The following is a 16,836-nucleotide window of genomic DNA, read 5'->3' as shown; positions in this document are numbered from 1 at the left end:
AATAAACAAGTCCATAGGTGAAAAGAGGCAGGTACAGACCAGTGTTCAAAAACAGCACTGAGGAGTTCATTTTTACAATGGCGACCTTTTCTGCATTATTTAATATTAAACATGTTCCATTCTGGGATGAAGCTGCTGTGGGGCGGAATGTGCATCCTATGCAACTTTGCATGACTCAAACACAACAGCCTGCTTAAATAAGGTCTTAAGAAATGAAATATTTGCCATGGAATAGGTTTAATAGGGCTTGATGTAGAATATTTTATTAAAAGCAAAATCCCACACAGGATCACTGGGTCTATTGCCAGCTCAATCAGGAGCAGTTTTCCCCTGGAATGGGAGGTCCCTTGCATCTCCAGCAGGTGGACAACTGGGACTCATATCCCCAAGGTGGCTGCTGATTCTGCAGTAGCACGCGCACAAATGGGTATGGCAAACAGAGTTCCTGTAACGGAAAGTGGGACAGACAGACTGCAGACTACCAGACCAAGCTCTTAGGCTCACACCAAATGACAAGCCAGGGTCTTTGCATAAAGGCAGCAGAAATGAGTCCGCTGCGAAGTAACGGTAACTGGAGAGCAGGATCAGGAAAGACTACTCGGGTACACATCTTAAAAATGGCAGTATTTTACTTGGGGGACTCCTAAGTGAGACTTAATAAGGATGTGTTTCTCATGAGGAGGTTCTAAAATGGGCATATAATGTAGGGAAAGGAGTGGTATTTTCCAGCTTGTCAGTGTTATATATCACACTAATGATTAAGTATCGTTAGTAGCTGTAGAGTTCTGGATCCTTTCTTGGTAGAGTTGGCTAACACATTTCCACCTGTTTATGCTAAGCAAACACTTAGCTGATTCAGGAGAACAAAGAGATTGGTAGGACACCAAGTCTCTGCCCTCTCCATCCTGGTGTGGTTCATGTTAAATTGGGGAGCTGTCCTAAACTTTCAGGAAATTCCAACTCCAACTCCAACAAGTGAGCTAGCATCAGGGAGGCGTTGTATACATTCACCAGTAATAGGTCCAGTGAAGGGGACTCCTGGTAGGAACACCTACCAACTAACTGACCCGATATCAGAGCAGGCATCCTACCACCATGAGCTAGCCGGGACTGGACAAAGTAAGCTTGTAGTGCTTATACCCTAACAGCTAAAATAAGGGGAATTCTTTGAAGGGAGAATTTGAAGAGTCATAGAGAATGGCTATTAAAAGCTCCATTCCAACCCTCTCGAAACTATCCCCATTTAAGTGGAGAAGCAAATTAGCCTCAATAGGCATTTCTATCTAGCAGGGGGCTGGGAGAGAAGAGCCACATTGGAACACTTAAGGTCTCCAATATGCCCATCCATAAATCATCGCAGGGCAAAGCTGTCACTCCGTATCTTCTACTTTGCCTTTTAAATGGATGGGACCCCAGCATCCCTCTCCCCTCACGGTGGTGAGCAGGGGTATGAGATACATGGAGAACAAAGAATGGTAAGTTCCGTTTCCCTTACTGAGGACAGGTGTAGTAGCAATATCTGCATGGAGAGCGTGGCTTACTTTAAAATACCAAATTGCAAACAGGTAGACTGAAAGATTATGTGCGTGAGTCCCTAAACCCACACGAAGATGTGTCTATTAAAAGAACATAAAAATGAATCTATTACAGAAAGGCTAAGCGTGTGATTGATGGCATTCACATGTGCTCTCATTTTTAAAGCCACATGTATTTAGTGACTACATCTTTATAAAGAAAGTCTTCAGAATCAGGGCAGTTCTGATTTTTTTTTCTCTCTACCAAGACACTGTTTCAAATAAAGAAATAGATTTACAATAACTGGCGAACACCACAAATCACATAGAAAAAAAAAAAGCCAGCTATTTTATCCTTTTAACGTGGTTACCAAGGCTCCTTTGTGTCTACAAATTTCTCAGGGTGGTGCTGTTGCCAAGAAATTCTAATTCATGATAAGGTTTTCTGCAAATTGGGACAGTGGCAAACCTGCGGATGGACAGATCCAGCAGTTTGCTTTGTCTTGCTGTTTGAGAGGGCACCTGGCTGTCCAGGGCCACGCGAGGCAAGATCACACAGCAGCGGCAACGTGGCTCACAGACCAAATCCCAGCTCCGGTACCATGAGGCTGTTCTTGGAAGGCAACCATTTCTGTAGGTTTTCCCCCTAGAGATGCCTCATACCAAAAGCCCTCATAAAAAGTGTTTCAGGACGCCTGAAACCAAGATGAAATTGCAGAGTTATGGGGACACTTTAGTCCTTACAGAAGCCAAGTATGCCATTAGTTTAAAACAATGAGGGAATGGAGGAGGAGGAGGAGGAGGAGGAGGAGGAGGAGGAGGAGGAGGAGGGAAGAATGTTCTATGATTTATTTATTTGTTTCCAGTAGCAGTGGAAAATTTTCTCCAAGCAAAAGGGAGGCCTGAAATTGACCCCATTTGCCAATTATGAATCAGCATTAACAATGAGCATAATTCCATAAGAGTTTTCAAGTAAACATGCCATGCTTCTCAATGACATGTAGCAAAGTTAAGTGCAAAGAATACTCATTGTGATTACTTGGATTGTCCTCATGAAACAGCATGCCGGGAATAAAGAATCTATAAAAATTCTAAGTCCCCGCAGAGTCTGGAAGAAAATGAAGGTGTCATATGAAATGCTTCTTATTTTTCTGAGTCAGCAGCCAGTTCAAAGAGTCCGACTCCTCTAGTGACTTATGAACGTATCCTGCTTTACCATCAAATGGTACCCTCAACCCTACTCTAGCATCCGTCCTAGCCTGGACTGTGTTCAACTTTTGTTCCAACAGCTTTTGAAATATTTCCTGCAAGTTTTCAGAGAGCTTAAGGCTGGGAAGCCTTCAGAGGCATGTCAGCTGAATCCCATAAAATAACAGAGCACAGAAGCGCAGAAGCATGGTGTGATTTACAGTTACATGACGGGCAGAGATGATGTTACTGGGGCCAGTGCTTCAGCACACCGTGAGGGTCCGGAGATGGAGAGCTGCTGTTCAGCTGGACTGTCCACTTGGGTTTGTAATTACACCAACAACAATTTTGGGAGGTGGAACTCTGGTTGAATATCACTGCCTAAGAATCCATGTCAAAGTGACAGAAGATAGTCCTATCTGTCGCAATCAATGTCTTTGTCACAGGCTCACCGACACAGGAAACTATCCCATAGGCTAAGTTAGAAGCAGAGTGGACAAATAGCCCCTCCTCAATTTGCCGATGTGCAGATAGATGTTCTTGGGTTTATCATCCAAAACCATTCTCTAGAAACCAAATTAGATTATCAGCAGCTCCATTTTTCCCCCGCACATCCCCGAGGCCAGGTATATTACTCACTTTAAGAATAACATCTAATAATGATTCCTCATTTGACCTCTAAAATCTGATTACCCCACAGCATCATCGGGACACTTCCTCCTGCCTGGGGTTTTTGTAGCAACCTTCTTGAGCTGTTTTGAGCAAAGGAGTCTCAAAATTTCACCATCTGGTTAATTGTGAACTAACAGTTGCATAAAACCACCACTACACCACCACCCCTCAGACTCAGAAGCAAGGGGGAATGGGGAAGGGGAGGAAGGAAGAGATAAAGGCTAAAGGTTTTGTCATCAGCATGAACTCAGGTCCTGGTTACCTTTATACAGAGCAGCTGTGCATAGAGTCCTGAGCCGAGAACTCCTGGCTGTGGTACCTTGTTTACAAGTGTTTGCCCACAAGTTATGTTTCCATGTGGACTTGGAGAAGGGTTTTAAGATGGCAGTTGGAGACAGTTGAGGCAAGGAATAAGAAAGAGGACGGAAGTGAGAATTCCTTTGCCGGGCGATTAAAAAATAAAAAAAAAAAAAAACCTAAGCTAGAGGTTTCTAGAAGGGGGAAGAGGGAGGGGAGGAGGGGGGAGGAGGGGGAGAGGAAGAGCAGAGCTGGCTTCTGAGGAAACAATAGATCTAATACATCCCTTAATTGTCAAGCCGAAGATGTTTCCTTGAAGCTGTACCTTCTGGATTCTCTAGGCCGATCTAGAAAAGCAGGTTTCCTCTAAAGAGCCCACCCCCACCCCCACCCCCACCCCAGGAGCAGGCTTCACTACCTTGAAAACTTGAACCAAAACAAAGTTGTGTGATTCATCTGCAGGGAACGTTGTGACAAATAAAGCCAACTTTCTTCCCTCCAACACTAAACAGTTAGTCACAAACAAGGGCTGCCTGGGGCAGGGCTGACTAAATCAACAGATTCCCTTCCCTAACCAGTCTAGACGGTTGTTAATATGCAACTGATTCCACACCAATGGGCTGACAGCGTGAAAAGAAGACTGTTGGGGAAATGAAATGCTGGCAAGAGTTTGGCTGACTCCACACTCGCAAAATAAAAAGGGAGAAAGGGATGTAGTGAGATCCTCCACGAGACCTAGTCTTGTTAGGAAAGGATGCGTCCAAGACATGATGTGTGCACGGTGGGGTGGCTGTGTGTTTCGCAAAGGACAGCATCCGCCACCGTCTTCCGACCGGAATGCCTGCCCTGCACAGACACAGGCCAATACCTGGAGGAACACTCACAGCTTCTAGCCAAGCAAGAACAACTAGTAACAATGGCACCGTCAGAAGATCGAGCGAGGGAGCGAGCGAGCGAGCCTTTGCCACTGGCTCCCCCATACCATGAGCTCAACATCTTCTCTTCCTAAAACAGCAAACTGTGACACCCCAGCCTCAAGCTGGCAAATCCTGCTTTGGATGCTGGCAGGGGAAACTCAGCCGTTCATTAGCCTTAACAAGCTGCTGTCACTGAGCAGAGAGAAGTTACGCGAGCAGCCAGCCAGCCAGCCGCACACATAGGATGGCACACGGTCCTCCCCCAAGGGCAAGCGGTTTTTCTCCTGGAGGGACCGTACAAGTTCACACTCCGGGCGTTCAAATCCGAAAGGTCTTCCTGGACTTTCCACCGGTGCACACCGTATAGTAGAGTTTTGAAAACACCCGTCGCGTCCCCTCTCCCCAGCTGCCCCGCCCCCACTACCACCGTCTTCCCTGCAGAATGTCCCTTCAGCAGCTCCTAATCGCTGCTGGAAAAACCACCGTTTCCGCAGCAGACCCAGCACTTTCCACTGACCAGCACTTTTTTTTTTTTTTTAATTCCACTTCACAAAGCCCAATGAACTTGTCCCCAGTCGGGCTTCAACCTCCCTTCCATGCCAAGCCAACTGGGCACCAGTACCCTTCAGCATCCTAGGAGTTTCTTAACTAGTCCTCTAAGACAGAGTCAGAAGCAGGGAAGCACACACCACCACCACCACCACCACCACCACCCTTTGTCCAAGGTAGTGCTAACCTGAGAGGCACCTCAAACAAAAAAGAAAAACAAGGACACAGTATTGGCTGCTCTTTCTGGAGGCGTTAGCTGGGGAACCTACAATGTAAATGCATTGTCAGCCTAAGACAGCTACATCTTCCCATCTTCCTTGTACATATACTTAAGCCAGGAAGCATCTTTTGTCACCTGGCTTCTCTTTCTACATTCAGCTCACCTTCTAATCTAAAAATCAAGCTCCTGTTCTTTATTGACACTCGCTAAAAAACTGGGGAAAACACTCCGTCCCCCCCAAACACACCCCCGCAACTGACGGTCCTCGGCACCAGTTGAAATAGATGAATCCGATTTAAGTACCCAAAAGGTCAGAACTCCTGAATTTAGGAACGTGGCATCCTGTCAACCATTGCTCAACCACCTTCCCACCCGGCTCCAATAAACCCCCAGAAGTTCGCCAGCAGGTCTCTGCTGGGGGACGGTGAGCCCGACAACGTGTGCGCAAGGATGTGTGTTGGTGACAGAAACGCAGGCAGCTAGGACCGATTCAGCTCAGCACCCTAAGGGGCGAGGGGTGGGTGGGGAGGTAAGCGCCTATGATGGTTTCAGAAAACATTTTAAACAACACACAGACAAAAAAAAAATGAAAATAAAGAAAATAAGAAAAAAAAAATTTCAACTCAAAGCCCACACCAACGCAGCCCCTGCGTCTCCGCCGCCGCCGCCGCAACACGATTTACACAAGTAATTTAAATCATTCACCTGCTGCCAGGTCTCCTCCAGGGATGGCAAAGCTGAGAAGTAGCCGGTGTCGTGGACAAGTTGTAGCTCCTGGAATATACTATAACTAGCCAACACGTCCATGCTGCTGCTGCCGGGCAAAACCGGAGGAGAAACCCTCCCCCGAGCTCAGCTGGGTCTGTTTGTTTGTCAGTCTGTCTGGCTCACCCCCCAAGAAGGCAGACATCCAGTGGCCCTTTTGTTTTGTTTTGTTTCAGTCAACTAAAAAAAAAGAGAGAGAGAGAGAGAGGGAGAGAGAGAGGAAAAAAATCAATGCAGGAGAGAGAGAGGAGGTAAGAGAGGAGAGAGTGAGCGGGGTGGATGGAGAGAGGGATCCAGCGTGTACAGTGCAGATGACTGCCAGGAAAGGGGGACTTCACGGGAGTAACAATTCCCTTCCAGGGCTCTAATCACTCCAGCTCGTGGATCAGGCAGGGGGACGCAAACTCACTGACACGAAGCTGCCATCTATATCTGCAGCGCTGTTCGCTCCTAATGCAATCTTTGCTCTTTATTTTGGGAGGTTGCATTTTTTTTTCTCGCGATCGCTTCTCTCCCTCCCCCCCCCCACCCCTTCCCTTCCCTTCCCTCCCCACCCCCCACCCCATCCTCGCTAGTTTGTAGTCCCCCCGCCCCCCCCTCTTGTCTCCTCCTCCTGCTCTTCCCCCCCCCTCCCCAAACTCCCTCCCTCCACCCGGCTCTGCGCGCAGCCGTGGGATCTCGGAGGAGGGCGTCCATTAGGCCGCGTGTGACCATGTAAGGTAAACAGGGGGCTCATGAAGTCACTGAGGACCAATGCGGCACTCGGAACGGGCCCTGGGGCGGGGCCTGGCCCCGACGGCGGCCTCCGATTGGCGCGCTGCGGATCTCCCTGCTGCCTTACAAGGCGGTGCGAGGCAAGCTATTTTTAGAGGGCTATATAAGGGGGCTGAGGCGGCCGCCGGGCGGCCGGGGAGCTCGAGCGCGCCGGGGAGGGCCGCTGCGACACTAGCGCTGGCTCCCGGGACGCCGGAGCGACCCGGCTCGGGCTGCGCGCTGGCCTCCGACCCTCGCTGCGGGGCTCTCCCGAGCCGCCGGTGCCCGGACCCCGTGCGGATCCGAGGGAACGGGTCGCCGCGGTGGCCGATCGGGAGGTGCGATCCCCGGTGCTGGGTTGGGGTGCCTCCTGCGGGAGCAGCCGGTTGAGCGGCGGCGCAGCCGTCGGGGGCAAGAGGCTCTTTGCACTCGGCCTCCCCGCCAAGCATGGGGAAGGAGGGCAGCCAGGGAGAGGCCAAGCTCAGGACAGCGTCACGTACCCAAAAGTAAACCCCAAAAGCCCCTTCCAAATTCCCCATAGGGTGCAGAAATGCAGCGCCAGAAGAGGAAGTGCCTCACAATGGCAGAGAACAAAGGAGCTGCTCCGAGACGCGGCCTGCTCCCGCCCCCGACGCCGTACGCTGTCCCCGCCCCGGCCCGCGCGTCTCCGTGCGCGCCGCCGATCGCCTACCGCCACCCCCCCAAACCCCCCCCTCCCCAGTTCCTCTGACCCGAAACATAGACCTAGCTTGGGAACTGGTGCCCAGCATCCTTGAGTGTGCGTGAAAGAGAAGAGAGGGAGCCTGGGTAGAATTAGGGTGCAGGTTGGAGCGGCAAGCTAGCTAGCGGATCCTTACACGAGGTTTATCCAGTATCTTCCTGGGGTCGTGCAGACAGAGCTGGGATGGTGCAGGGCTCTAGAGATGTCGAGATTCTGCAAACTCTGAGATGGAAACCTGCGCAGTCCACGTGGTTAAGAGTTGCCCAATTGCTTGACCTTAAATGGCTAGTGTTGTACAAGCTTATCCAAAATACACCGAAAGCTGGACTACTTTCGGAATGACTGCAGAATCCGGTACTTAGAGACAAGGAACTTGTACCTTCAATGGAAGAACACAATTTCACTGACTCCATACCTTTCCCATCCGTTGATAACAATATTGACTTTGTTCTGTAAAACAAAAGTTCCCCATTCTCCAAAGGAAATTAAACAAATTATAAGATTGAAGAAAAGCTGGTTTATTTACCCTTCAGTGCCTGAGATTCTACTGGTCAAACTAACAAAATTAATTGTATAATCGATGTCTTGTTTGCAAGAACGCTGATTGGCCGCATGACTTGAGCAAATGGCAGTCAGGCTTCTGCCTACCCATCACGGGAGCAAGAATGCAAATCTCTGCCTTGATTTGTTAGAAAAGACAAAATACTGTTTGCAATTCACCTAGCATAGTATGTGACCATTAGAGGTACTAAATGTTAGCTGTCACTGTCTCCAGGCTTTAAGCAAGGAAATTAAATAGTATCTGAACTAATAGGCTCCATAGGGAACAGACCAGGTTCTTGAAAAAGAATGCAAGGTAGCAAGCCCTTGCATTAATTTGATAGGAGACGTCACACTCTCCACTCTTCCTCCAACACTATCTGTTTGTAGGGCTTGGGCAGAAATCCATTGAGAGATTCTAGGCCAGAAGATGTATTCATGAGGAATAAGAGAAGAAAAAGAACTTGGATACAGGAGGCAAACATCAAGGCAAGATCACATAATTTGCTGTTCAAGGCTCAGGGGAATTTAATTTTTGTATTTTTACTATTACCAGTTTTGTTGGTTTGGTTTGGTTTTTTTTCAAGACAGAGTTTTTCTTTGTAGCTTTGGCTTTCCTGGAACTCACTCTGTAGACCTGGCTGGCCTTGAACTCAGAGATCTGCCTGGCTCTACCTCCTGAGTGCTGGGATTAAAGATGTGCTCCACCACACCCAGCTTATTACTGTTTTTGAACAAAATATATCTTGACTTTTGAGTTTGAAAATTTTGTAAATAGTTACCACACATTATGCTCTATGTGTATAATATCTCCTTTGACCTTCAGGACAACCCCAACATAGGGATTCTCATTATTCTGACTGAATAGATGAAGATCTCCAGGCTTAGGATTTAAGTGGACCATGGTCAGATAGGCAGGAAGTGACCTGGCAGAGCTTCAAGTCCATGAGTGCCTGACGTATAAGACTTCTGCATGAGGCTCTGCTTGGCAAAACATTGGGTTTCTTGGTTTTAGGTTAAGATGTTTTTATAAAATTTGCTCTAGCGGGTTGGAGGATTGCCACTGATGCTTTCTCCATGGAACTTTCAGATACCCAACCTACAAAAACATGTTCCACGAAGTTGTACAAAGTAAATCTTACAAATAGCATTTTGAGTTCTATTTCAAAGTATTACAGGACATTCAAGAATTCATTCTAAGAGATGTATACAACAAAGTACTCCAAAAGGGATGCTTTCAACATTCATCATATTTAGACTATTTTTTTTTATTTTTAATTAAATTCACTTCCCTTTCCTCCCTGTAACTCCTCCCATGTCCCCTCCCCCTCCCTCTCAAATCCATGGCCTCTTTTTTTGTTATTGTTACATTTATATATACATACACACACACACATATATATGTCTAAATATACAAATATAACCTGCTCAGTCCATTTAATGTTGCTTGTATGTATATGATTTTAGAGCTGACCAGTTAGAATTGGCTAACTAACAGGAAACTCATTTCTGGAGACATTCTCTCTCTCTCTCTCTCTCTCTCTCTCTCTCTCTCTCTCTCTCTCTCTCTCTCTCTCTCCCTCTCTCTCTCTCTCTCAGCATTCTTTGTCTCGGGGTGGAGCCCTGTGAGATTTTCCCCTTCCCTGTTGGCATGTCTTTTGGTATTGTGCTTGTTCAAGTCTTGAGGTTTAATGGGTGGTGCTCCCTGTCATTTCTAGGAGACGCAACCTCACAACAGATTTCCTGGTCCTCTGGCTCTTACGTTCTTTCTGCCTCTTCTTCCTTGATGTTTCCTGAGCCTTAAGTGCGGGAGTTTTGTTGTAGATATAGCAATTGAGGCTGGGCATCTCAAGATTCCTTCTTCTCTGAGTTATGACCAGTTGTAGTTTTCTGTTATGGTATCTGTCTATTAAAAAGAGACATTCCTTTGACACCTGTGGGTGTAAGGAGAGTCGGCCCAATAAAGCAGCAGTCAGAGGCTTGCATCAAAGATCCATGACCCCCCTAGCCCTGGGTAGTTGTCTAGGTTTCCAGTACCAGGCATGAGTTCCTCCTGTTAAGGGGCCTTAAGTCCAATTAGAAAGCTGTTGATTACCACCAAGCTGAATGCCACTAGGGTTACCACACCATGGTGGTTGTTGTGGCTATAGGCATCCCAGCTAGGTAGGGTTGCTTCCCTCTCTTGAACACTTGCATAGTGCTTTCTGGTGCTTTGAAAACTAGTCCTCCCGGAGGAGTCTTCCAGATGAGATCTAGCTCGAGTCCTCTGGATCCAACCTCTGAAGTGTGTTTTCAGCAATAGGGGCCTACCATCAGCCTCCAAGAGGCAACCAAGGTCAACAGAAATAACCTATATTGTTTTGGGAGTCTCTTGGACTCTGCGGACAGACAACTCACAATGGGCTTCCTTGTGTATTAGGATTTGTTAGGTATTTTTTAATAGCCTAGAAATCTTAGTTTCACATTGCAAGAGCACATGTTAAATATCCCAATATGCAAAATAATCAACAATAAGATCACAAGGGAACAAAAATAATCTGCACTTTTAATGACTGCCATACTGAATGCCTTTTCAGTATCTGACATCTGACAGTTGTTCATGTCAGGTCTTTACCTCTGTGGTGTGTTGATCTGTTTAAAGATACTGAAGTTCAGAGAATGTGTGTATTTTGCTCATTATTTCATGTCTATTAAGTACCAGGAGCAAATTCAGATATAGATGTCGCTCCAAGTTGACTCCAAAATCTGTCTCCTATGTAAACATTGTCTTGGAGAACACTGATGATAGTATTTCCAATAATAATGGCCAGGTGTGGTGGTGTATACCTTTAATTTCAAAATTTTGGAGGTAGAGGTAGCCGAACCTCTGTGTGTTCGGCCTAGCCAGGGTGAGACTCTGCTTTAAATAAATAAATAAAATACTTTGGAAGTGATACCACAGGGAATACCCAAGAGTAAATAATAGTAACCCATGAATTCAGAAATGAGAATATTTTAATAAATAATAAAATTTTTATACATGAGGCTGGAGAGAGCTGGAGAGGTCGTTCAGTGGTTAAGAGTGCTTGCTGCTCCTGTAGAGGACCTTGATTTGATTCCCAGCACCCACATGGTGGCTCAAAACCCTCTATAACTCCACTTCCAGGAGATCTGATGCCCTCTTCTAACCTTGCAGGCACCAGGCACACAAGTGGTGTACATACATACATGTAGGCAAAACACTCATACACATAAAATAAATCTTAAAAACTTCTTAATTGAATATGTAGGTAAGACAGTTTAAATCTGAATGTCCTCCACAGGCTTGTGGTTTTGCATGTCTGGTTCCCCAGGTGATGGTACTGTTTTGGAGGTTGTGGAGCCTTTAGAAGTTGAAGCCTGGCTGTCTAAAGTAGTTAGCCAGTGGTGGGGTCTTTAATGCACTGCCTGGGTCTGGTCCTTCTCCCTTTGCTTCATGGTCCACTGGATGTGACAACTCTCTTCATGGTCCTGCTGCCACAGACAGAGCCCTCCTCCTACCTTCCCTGCTGTGATGGATTCAGCTCTCCAACACCATAAGCCCAAATAAGCGTTTCCGCCCTTAAGTTGTTGGTGAGCATTGGACCGTGATGACGAGGAAGTAGCCGATACAGACACATCCCTCGAAGATGCCACTAAGGTGTGCCTTGCCACCAGGTAAGTTCAGCTTCGTTAATACATGAATGCCTTGCCCTGCTGTGCTTAGGCCGGGTAGAGCTTCCTCAAGGGAAATCTACTTAAAACAGAGACTGAATTGAGGAGCAACATTTTTTTTTTTTTCAATTAAAGGTTTGTTCGGAATTTTATTTAAAACTAAAATGCAGGTAGCAGTAAGTGGACTCTGTGGCTTTTAAAACCAAGATGAAATGAGGAAGGAATGATGGTGAGGAGTTGGGAGAGAAATTGTAGGAGGGAGAAAGGGAGAGATATTTAATCAAAACACATCGTGCTTACATGTGAAATTCTCAAAAAAGAAATTAAAAAAAAATTTTAAATCTTAAGTCTTAAAGTCTTAAGACACCTATTCTATGTGGTATGGAGCAAAAGAAAAAAGTGTGTTTCTGTACAGCTTTGTGCTAATTATGGAATGGAGTAATAACACATCACAGTTTTATTCACTTGGTTTTGCCTGTGAAATAATGAAGCACTTGTCTGGGATCTGCACACACTGTCTCAAGGGATGACACTGTGCTGTGCTGAGTAGCTTGAAAATGAAGCAAGGCCTCTCTGGGTTACCCTGGCTTCTTACTCCCCTGCAGTTGTGGCAAAAAAAAAAAAAAAAAAAAAAAAAAAAAAAGTCACCCTGTGACTTCCTACTGTCCTTGATGAGGTCCTCACGTTGCGAGTGTCCTGTGAGCAGCAGCCTGGCTTACTTTCTCAGTTTGTCACTGTTAGGTCATGCGTCCTCTGTCCAGTCAGACCTCCACACAGCTGCTCGTTCTTCAGCAACCCTAAGCACAAAAATGCAGTTTCCCTCTGGTCCTTCCTACTGAAGAGCCTCATCTGACACATAACTGCTTAATTCGATGAATCTGGCATGCTCTCTCTTCTACATCCTCTTTTGCTATCAGTACACAGGCCACACAAAACCTTACAATGGGTGGGAGGAACTACTCAACTCCTAAGTCACTTGGTCTAATATTAGGCTTTTACAGAATAATCAAAGAGGGGGTCATTTTGTAAAAATGTGAGACTTCACACCTACCTTGGAAGGTCTCAGTTCTTCCATATTTCGAAGTATTCTTTTTCCGCTGCAACCATACAGTTACCTTGCCTGTTGATTTTGCCTGCATTTTGAGTTTAACTCTGCAGTCCTCATTTGCCAGTGGCTTTCCTGACCTCACTTTCATCGGCATTATGAACCCCCATACCTCTTGCGAGAGCTGCTGTTTCACTTTGCAACAGAATTGAATGTATTTGCATTATATTGTCTTTGTCCTCCTGGAGAAGGGGAGTAGTAATGAGGACCATTTGAATGAGGGACCATCTTACAAAGGGTCTTACCACTCATAAATACTTTCCATGCGTGCATCTATCACAGCGAAACTCATTAATGTGTCTAATTAGTATGCATTAATAATTGTAATAAAAATTTTAAAAATACTTTCAAGTTCTCATGACTTCCTTCCTTTCACACTCTTTATTAAAATAAAGTGTGAAATTAGGCAGCATTCTGCGGTTTCATCATGTAAGCGAGAGTCTCCGACAAGAGGTGGATTGAAAACTGAGAAGACAAGGTTTAAATGTTGATGACTGAAATGGAAGACAGAGAGAGGAGAGGAGAAGATGGTCCCTGTGATTCAAAGTCAAGGAAAAAATCAGCTTTCTCTGAACTCTTGTATTAGTTACTTTTCTGTTGCTGTGACAAAACACTGTGACCGAGAACGCGTATAGAAGAGTTTACTTTTGGCTCACGGTCCCAGAGAGTCGGAGTCCATGATGGCAGCACAACATTGCAGCAAGTGGCAGACATGACGGCAGGAACCAAAACAGGGAGCTCACATCTTGAACTGTAAGCACAAGACAGAAGTATGGTGCAGCCTTAAACTCTCAGGCTACATACTTCCTCCAGCACAGCCTCAGAAATATCTCCTTCAAACCGCCACACACGCACAGAGTAATATTTCTAGAGATTAAATCTCTCTCTCAGTTTTCATTCTATGCTCACCTTCTCCTTAGACTTTGGCATCCCACTTGCTCAGCCTGTTGGGAAAAGATGTGCCTCCTTAAGGAAAATGGCCACTCTGACCATCATGATTGCTATTGTCAATAAAAAATATATTTTTTTTTAAATTCTGCTTATTCCTTCTGAGTTTAGTTAGCGTGGACCTTACTTTCTATATGGGTTCAGTCTTGAGACACTGACATGTTGAGAACTCTGAACATGCTTGGCAAAAAAAAAAAAAAAAAAAAAAAAATGGTCTTGATTGAATTAACCAAGGGCTCTTAGCAAATAGCCTACAGATATTGCTTCAAGCTGTAACCCAATCCCTCTGTTTTCAATGTTTCAGAATTCTGTGGGTAATAGTTTAAGAGAACATATGTTTTAACATAAAATGCCACAGCTAACACAGAATATGGAGGCTTGCATTGGACTGGATCATACATATTGGGTAAAAGGATGACTAGGTACATTGCTGGTAGTAGATGTGTGCTAGGAAGTCAATTTGCTTTTCCCTCCAACATGAGTGACCTATTGCTTAACAAAACTTCATATACCATGAAGAAAAAGTAAGGAACTCAAGAATTCAGCAAAAGCCCATGGCCAAGAATATCCAGCTGAAGCCTTATGTTTAGATGTTTAATGCCACCATTATGACATGATTCCTATGGAAATCAATATCATCAGTCACTTGTCTAGTTTGAAAAACTAGACCATAGAAGCATTAATGAAGAATGAACAGAGTCATTGAAATTCAATCAGTAATTCTACTTCTATTTAGTAAAACACTCAGTCCAACTTAACATATTTTGCTAAGGATATGGGTTGAAATTAATATGGAAAACACAGATATATCACCAGTGTTAGACAGTAGATAGACAATTCGTAGTCTCTGCCTTAGGAATTAAACAAGGCACTGGGAACATCCACCCTTTGCTTTATTAGATTCAGTTAATCCCTGCAGGCACAGGGTTAAGGCACTATGACTAAACCTTGTAGACCGATTTTCCTCATCTAGGGACAGTATCAGAGGCCCTTAAAGGGTTTCTGAACAAAGATTTAAAGAAGGAAACCAGCAGGAAATGAGAAGATTTTTCTAAATGATAAAAAGTGACTTTTGCCGTAGGAAGATAGAAATGCCAAGACAGTTATAAAGGTAGTGATAAATTAAACTCCCATGTTTTAGGAATTGTTTCCCTTTGTGAATGTGAGGCAGTTTTATATTTTACCCTGAATGGTTTTTGTTGTGACATATTGAATACAACACAATGTTATTATTAATATATTAAATATCAATGTCACTTTTATTGGGATATTATCATTTTTCTTTTAAGTGTGTCATTTCCAAAGGGTTTTGTAGGCCGTTAATGGTAGTTAACAGCAGAATGCATCTTGGATTTTGTAATGGAAATCAATGGGAAAATAAGATTGATTTGATAGAAAGTCTCTGTACTGCAAACTTTGCTGACAGTGACCATTTCTTAAGTGAAGGATACCTATTCCACAAGTGCCCGATGATGAGTTTTTATGTATATGATGGATCTGAGTAATTTGGAAGATTAATAATGTCAGCAGCAGTTTTTTGCTGACGGGTGGCTCATTTGAATTCTCCTGAATTTTCTTTACCAAGGATGCTTATTTGAATGGGTAGAAAAGTCCACAGTTTTTAATGGTGGTTACTGCTCTTCTCGGGAGTAGCCAGGCAAATATTGGGATACTCTACCCAGCAGTCTCAATGGAGACATCATGGTTCAGTGCCCATCTGAGACTGTTCCCGGTTCTCAACCAACACTCCTTGCTCTTTACAATGGTCAAGGATTACTTTAGGTAAATGTGGTCATGTTTTACCCTGGGGGTTGTTTCATTTTGGCTTTTTGACAAATATTCTTTGCCCACATTTCATCCAAGTTGGGATGTCAGGACTTGGGAAGCCAAGGTCGTCCCATTTCACAAAGACCAAAAGCAGTACCACCCGGAAAGAGTCCTCTCTGCACCCAGCCTTCTAAATGTGATGCTACCCGATCTCCCTGTGCCAGAGATGAATGCCCCCTTTGTTTTTCTGAAGTACCAGTTCTCACAGTTGGAGGAATGCTGACTTTAAACCAGTTCCTTTGTTCGGTTATTCTTTTGCACGCTCATTGCATTACAGCCCTTTTGAGAAGAGGAACTGCTTTGAGAACAGTAATCCTACAGAGAATTTCCTACTATCTGTAGAAACACATACATTACTTTGAAAATAATTTATTAAATTTAGGACTGGAGGGATGACGTGGTGGGTGAAGTATTTGGTCCACAGGATTGAGGACAGGAGTTTAGATCCACGACACCCACTTAAGCACCCAGTGGGCCCTGCAGCCCACCTGTAACCCCAGTGCTCAGGAGGCAGAGGTGGGGGATCACTGTGGTAAGCTGGCTAACTACCCTGGCTAAGGCAGTGAACTTGGGGTTCAAGAGAGAGACCCTTTCTCATTATATAAGGCAGAGAGTAATCTAGGAAGACATAGAATGCCCATCTCTGATCTCTCTCTGTACATGGACTCACACATATGTGCATGCCTGAGCACCTCCACATACTTGTATATATGCACATATACATGTGTGTACATTACACAACTGCACACACACACACACACAATAAACGAAACTCATTAACTTTTTCAATAAAACGCTAAGTTTTAAATAAGATTCCTCCTTCTCCAATAGTGTTTGAACATTGGGCCAGCTCCTGTCAAGTTGGCTAAACCAGAGGAAATGTCACTTCAAATGATGTCAGATGGACTTCAGGAATTTAGAAGTTCTACGATTTCTAGAAAAATCTCTGTGCCTTGGATTTTGACATGGATTCCGCAGCTCTGGATTCAGCCCACCACACAGCAGAGAGGCACTCATATACCCAGAGAAGTCTGTCCTCAACATGCACAAACGTTTTTCTTTATTCTCTAAGCAATACAGTGTGACAAGTATTTACACAGCATTTACATCGTATTAATATCATGAATAAGCAAGAGATGATTTAAAGT

General features: G+C 44.9%; 1 protein-coding gene and 1 long non-coding RNA gene across 5 annotated transcripts in view; one reads left to right on the top strand and one right to left on the bottom strand.

Annotated features, from left to right (window-relative positions):
- Klf7 (Kruppel like factor 7) overlaps positions 1 to 8,083 on the bottom strand; it is an 87,559-nt gene extending 79,476 nt beyond the window's left edge. For 2 of the 4 annotated variants that reach the window (XM_028886682.2, XM_028886683.2), the window contains exon 1: positions 6,063 to 6,633. In XM_028886682.2, the coding sequence (XP_028742515.1) occupies positions 6,063 to 6,164 (102 nt within the window). In that variant the 5' untranslated portion in view covers positions 6,165 to 6,633. Of the gene's footprint in view, positions 1 to 6,062; positions 6,634 to 7,732 lie in introns of those variants that run through there. The other 2 variants (XM_037210340.1, XM_037210341.1) reach the window with 2 other exon arrangements.
- Positions 8,084 to 11,357: 3,274 nt separating this feature from the next.
- Positions 11,358 to 13,947, top strand: LOC119088907. Its single transcript, XR_005092663.1, has 2 exons — positions 11,358 to 11,811; positions 13,309 to 13,947. It is a non-coding gene; the product is annotated as an uncharacterized LOC119088907 (long non-coding RNA).
- Positions 13,948 to 16,836: the final 2,889 nt, after the last annotated feature.

The sequence above is a fragment of the Peromyscus leucopus genome, chromosome 13 (genome assembly GCF_004664715.2).
Source record: "Peromyscus leucopus breed LL Stock chromosome 13, UCI_PerLeu_2.1, whole genome shotgun sequence".
Classification (NCBI taxonomy): domain Eukaryota; kingdom Metazoa; phylum Chordata; class Mammalia; order Rodentia; family Cricetidae; genus Peromyscus; species Peromyscus leucopus.
The sequence above is the reverse complement of the archived record's forward strand: the minus strand, read 5'-3'. Positions and strand labels throughout refer to the sequence as shown.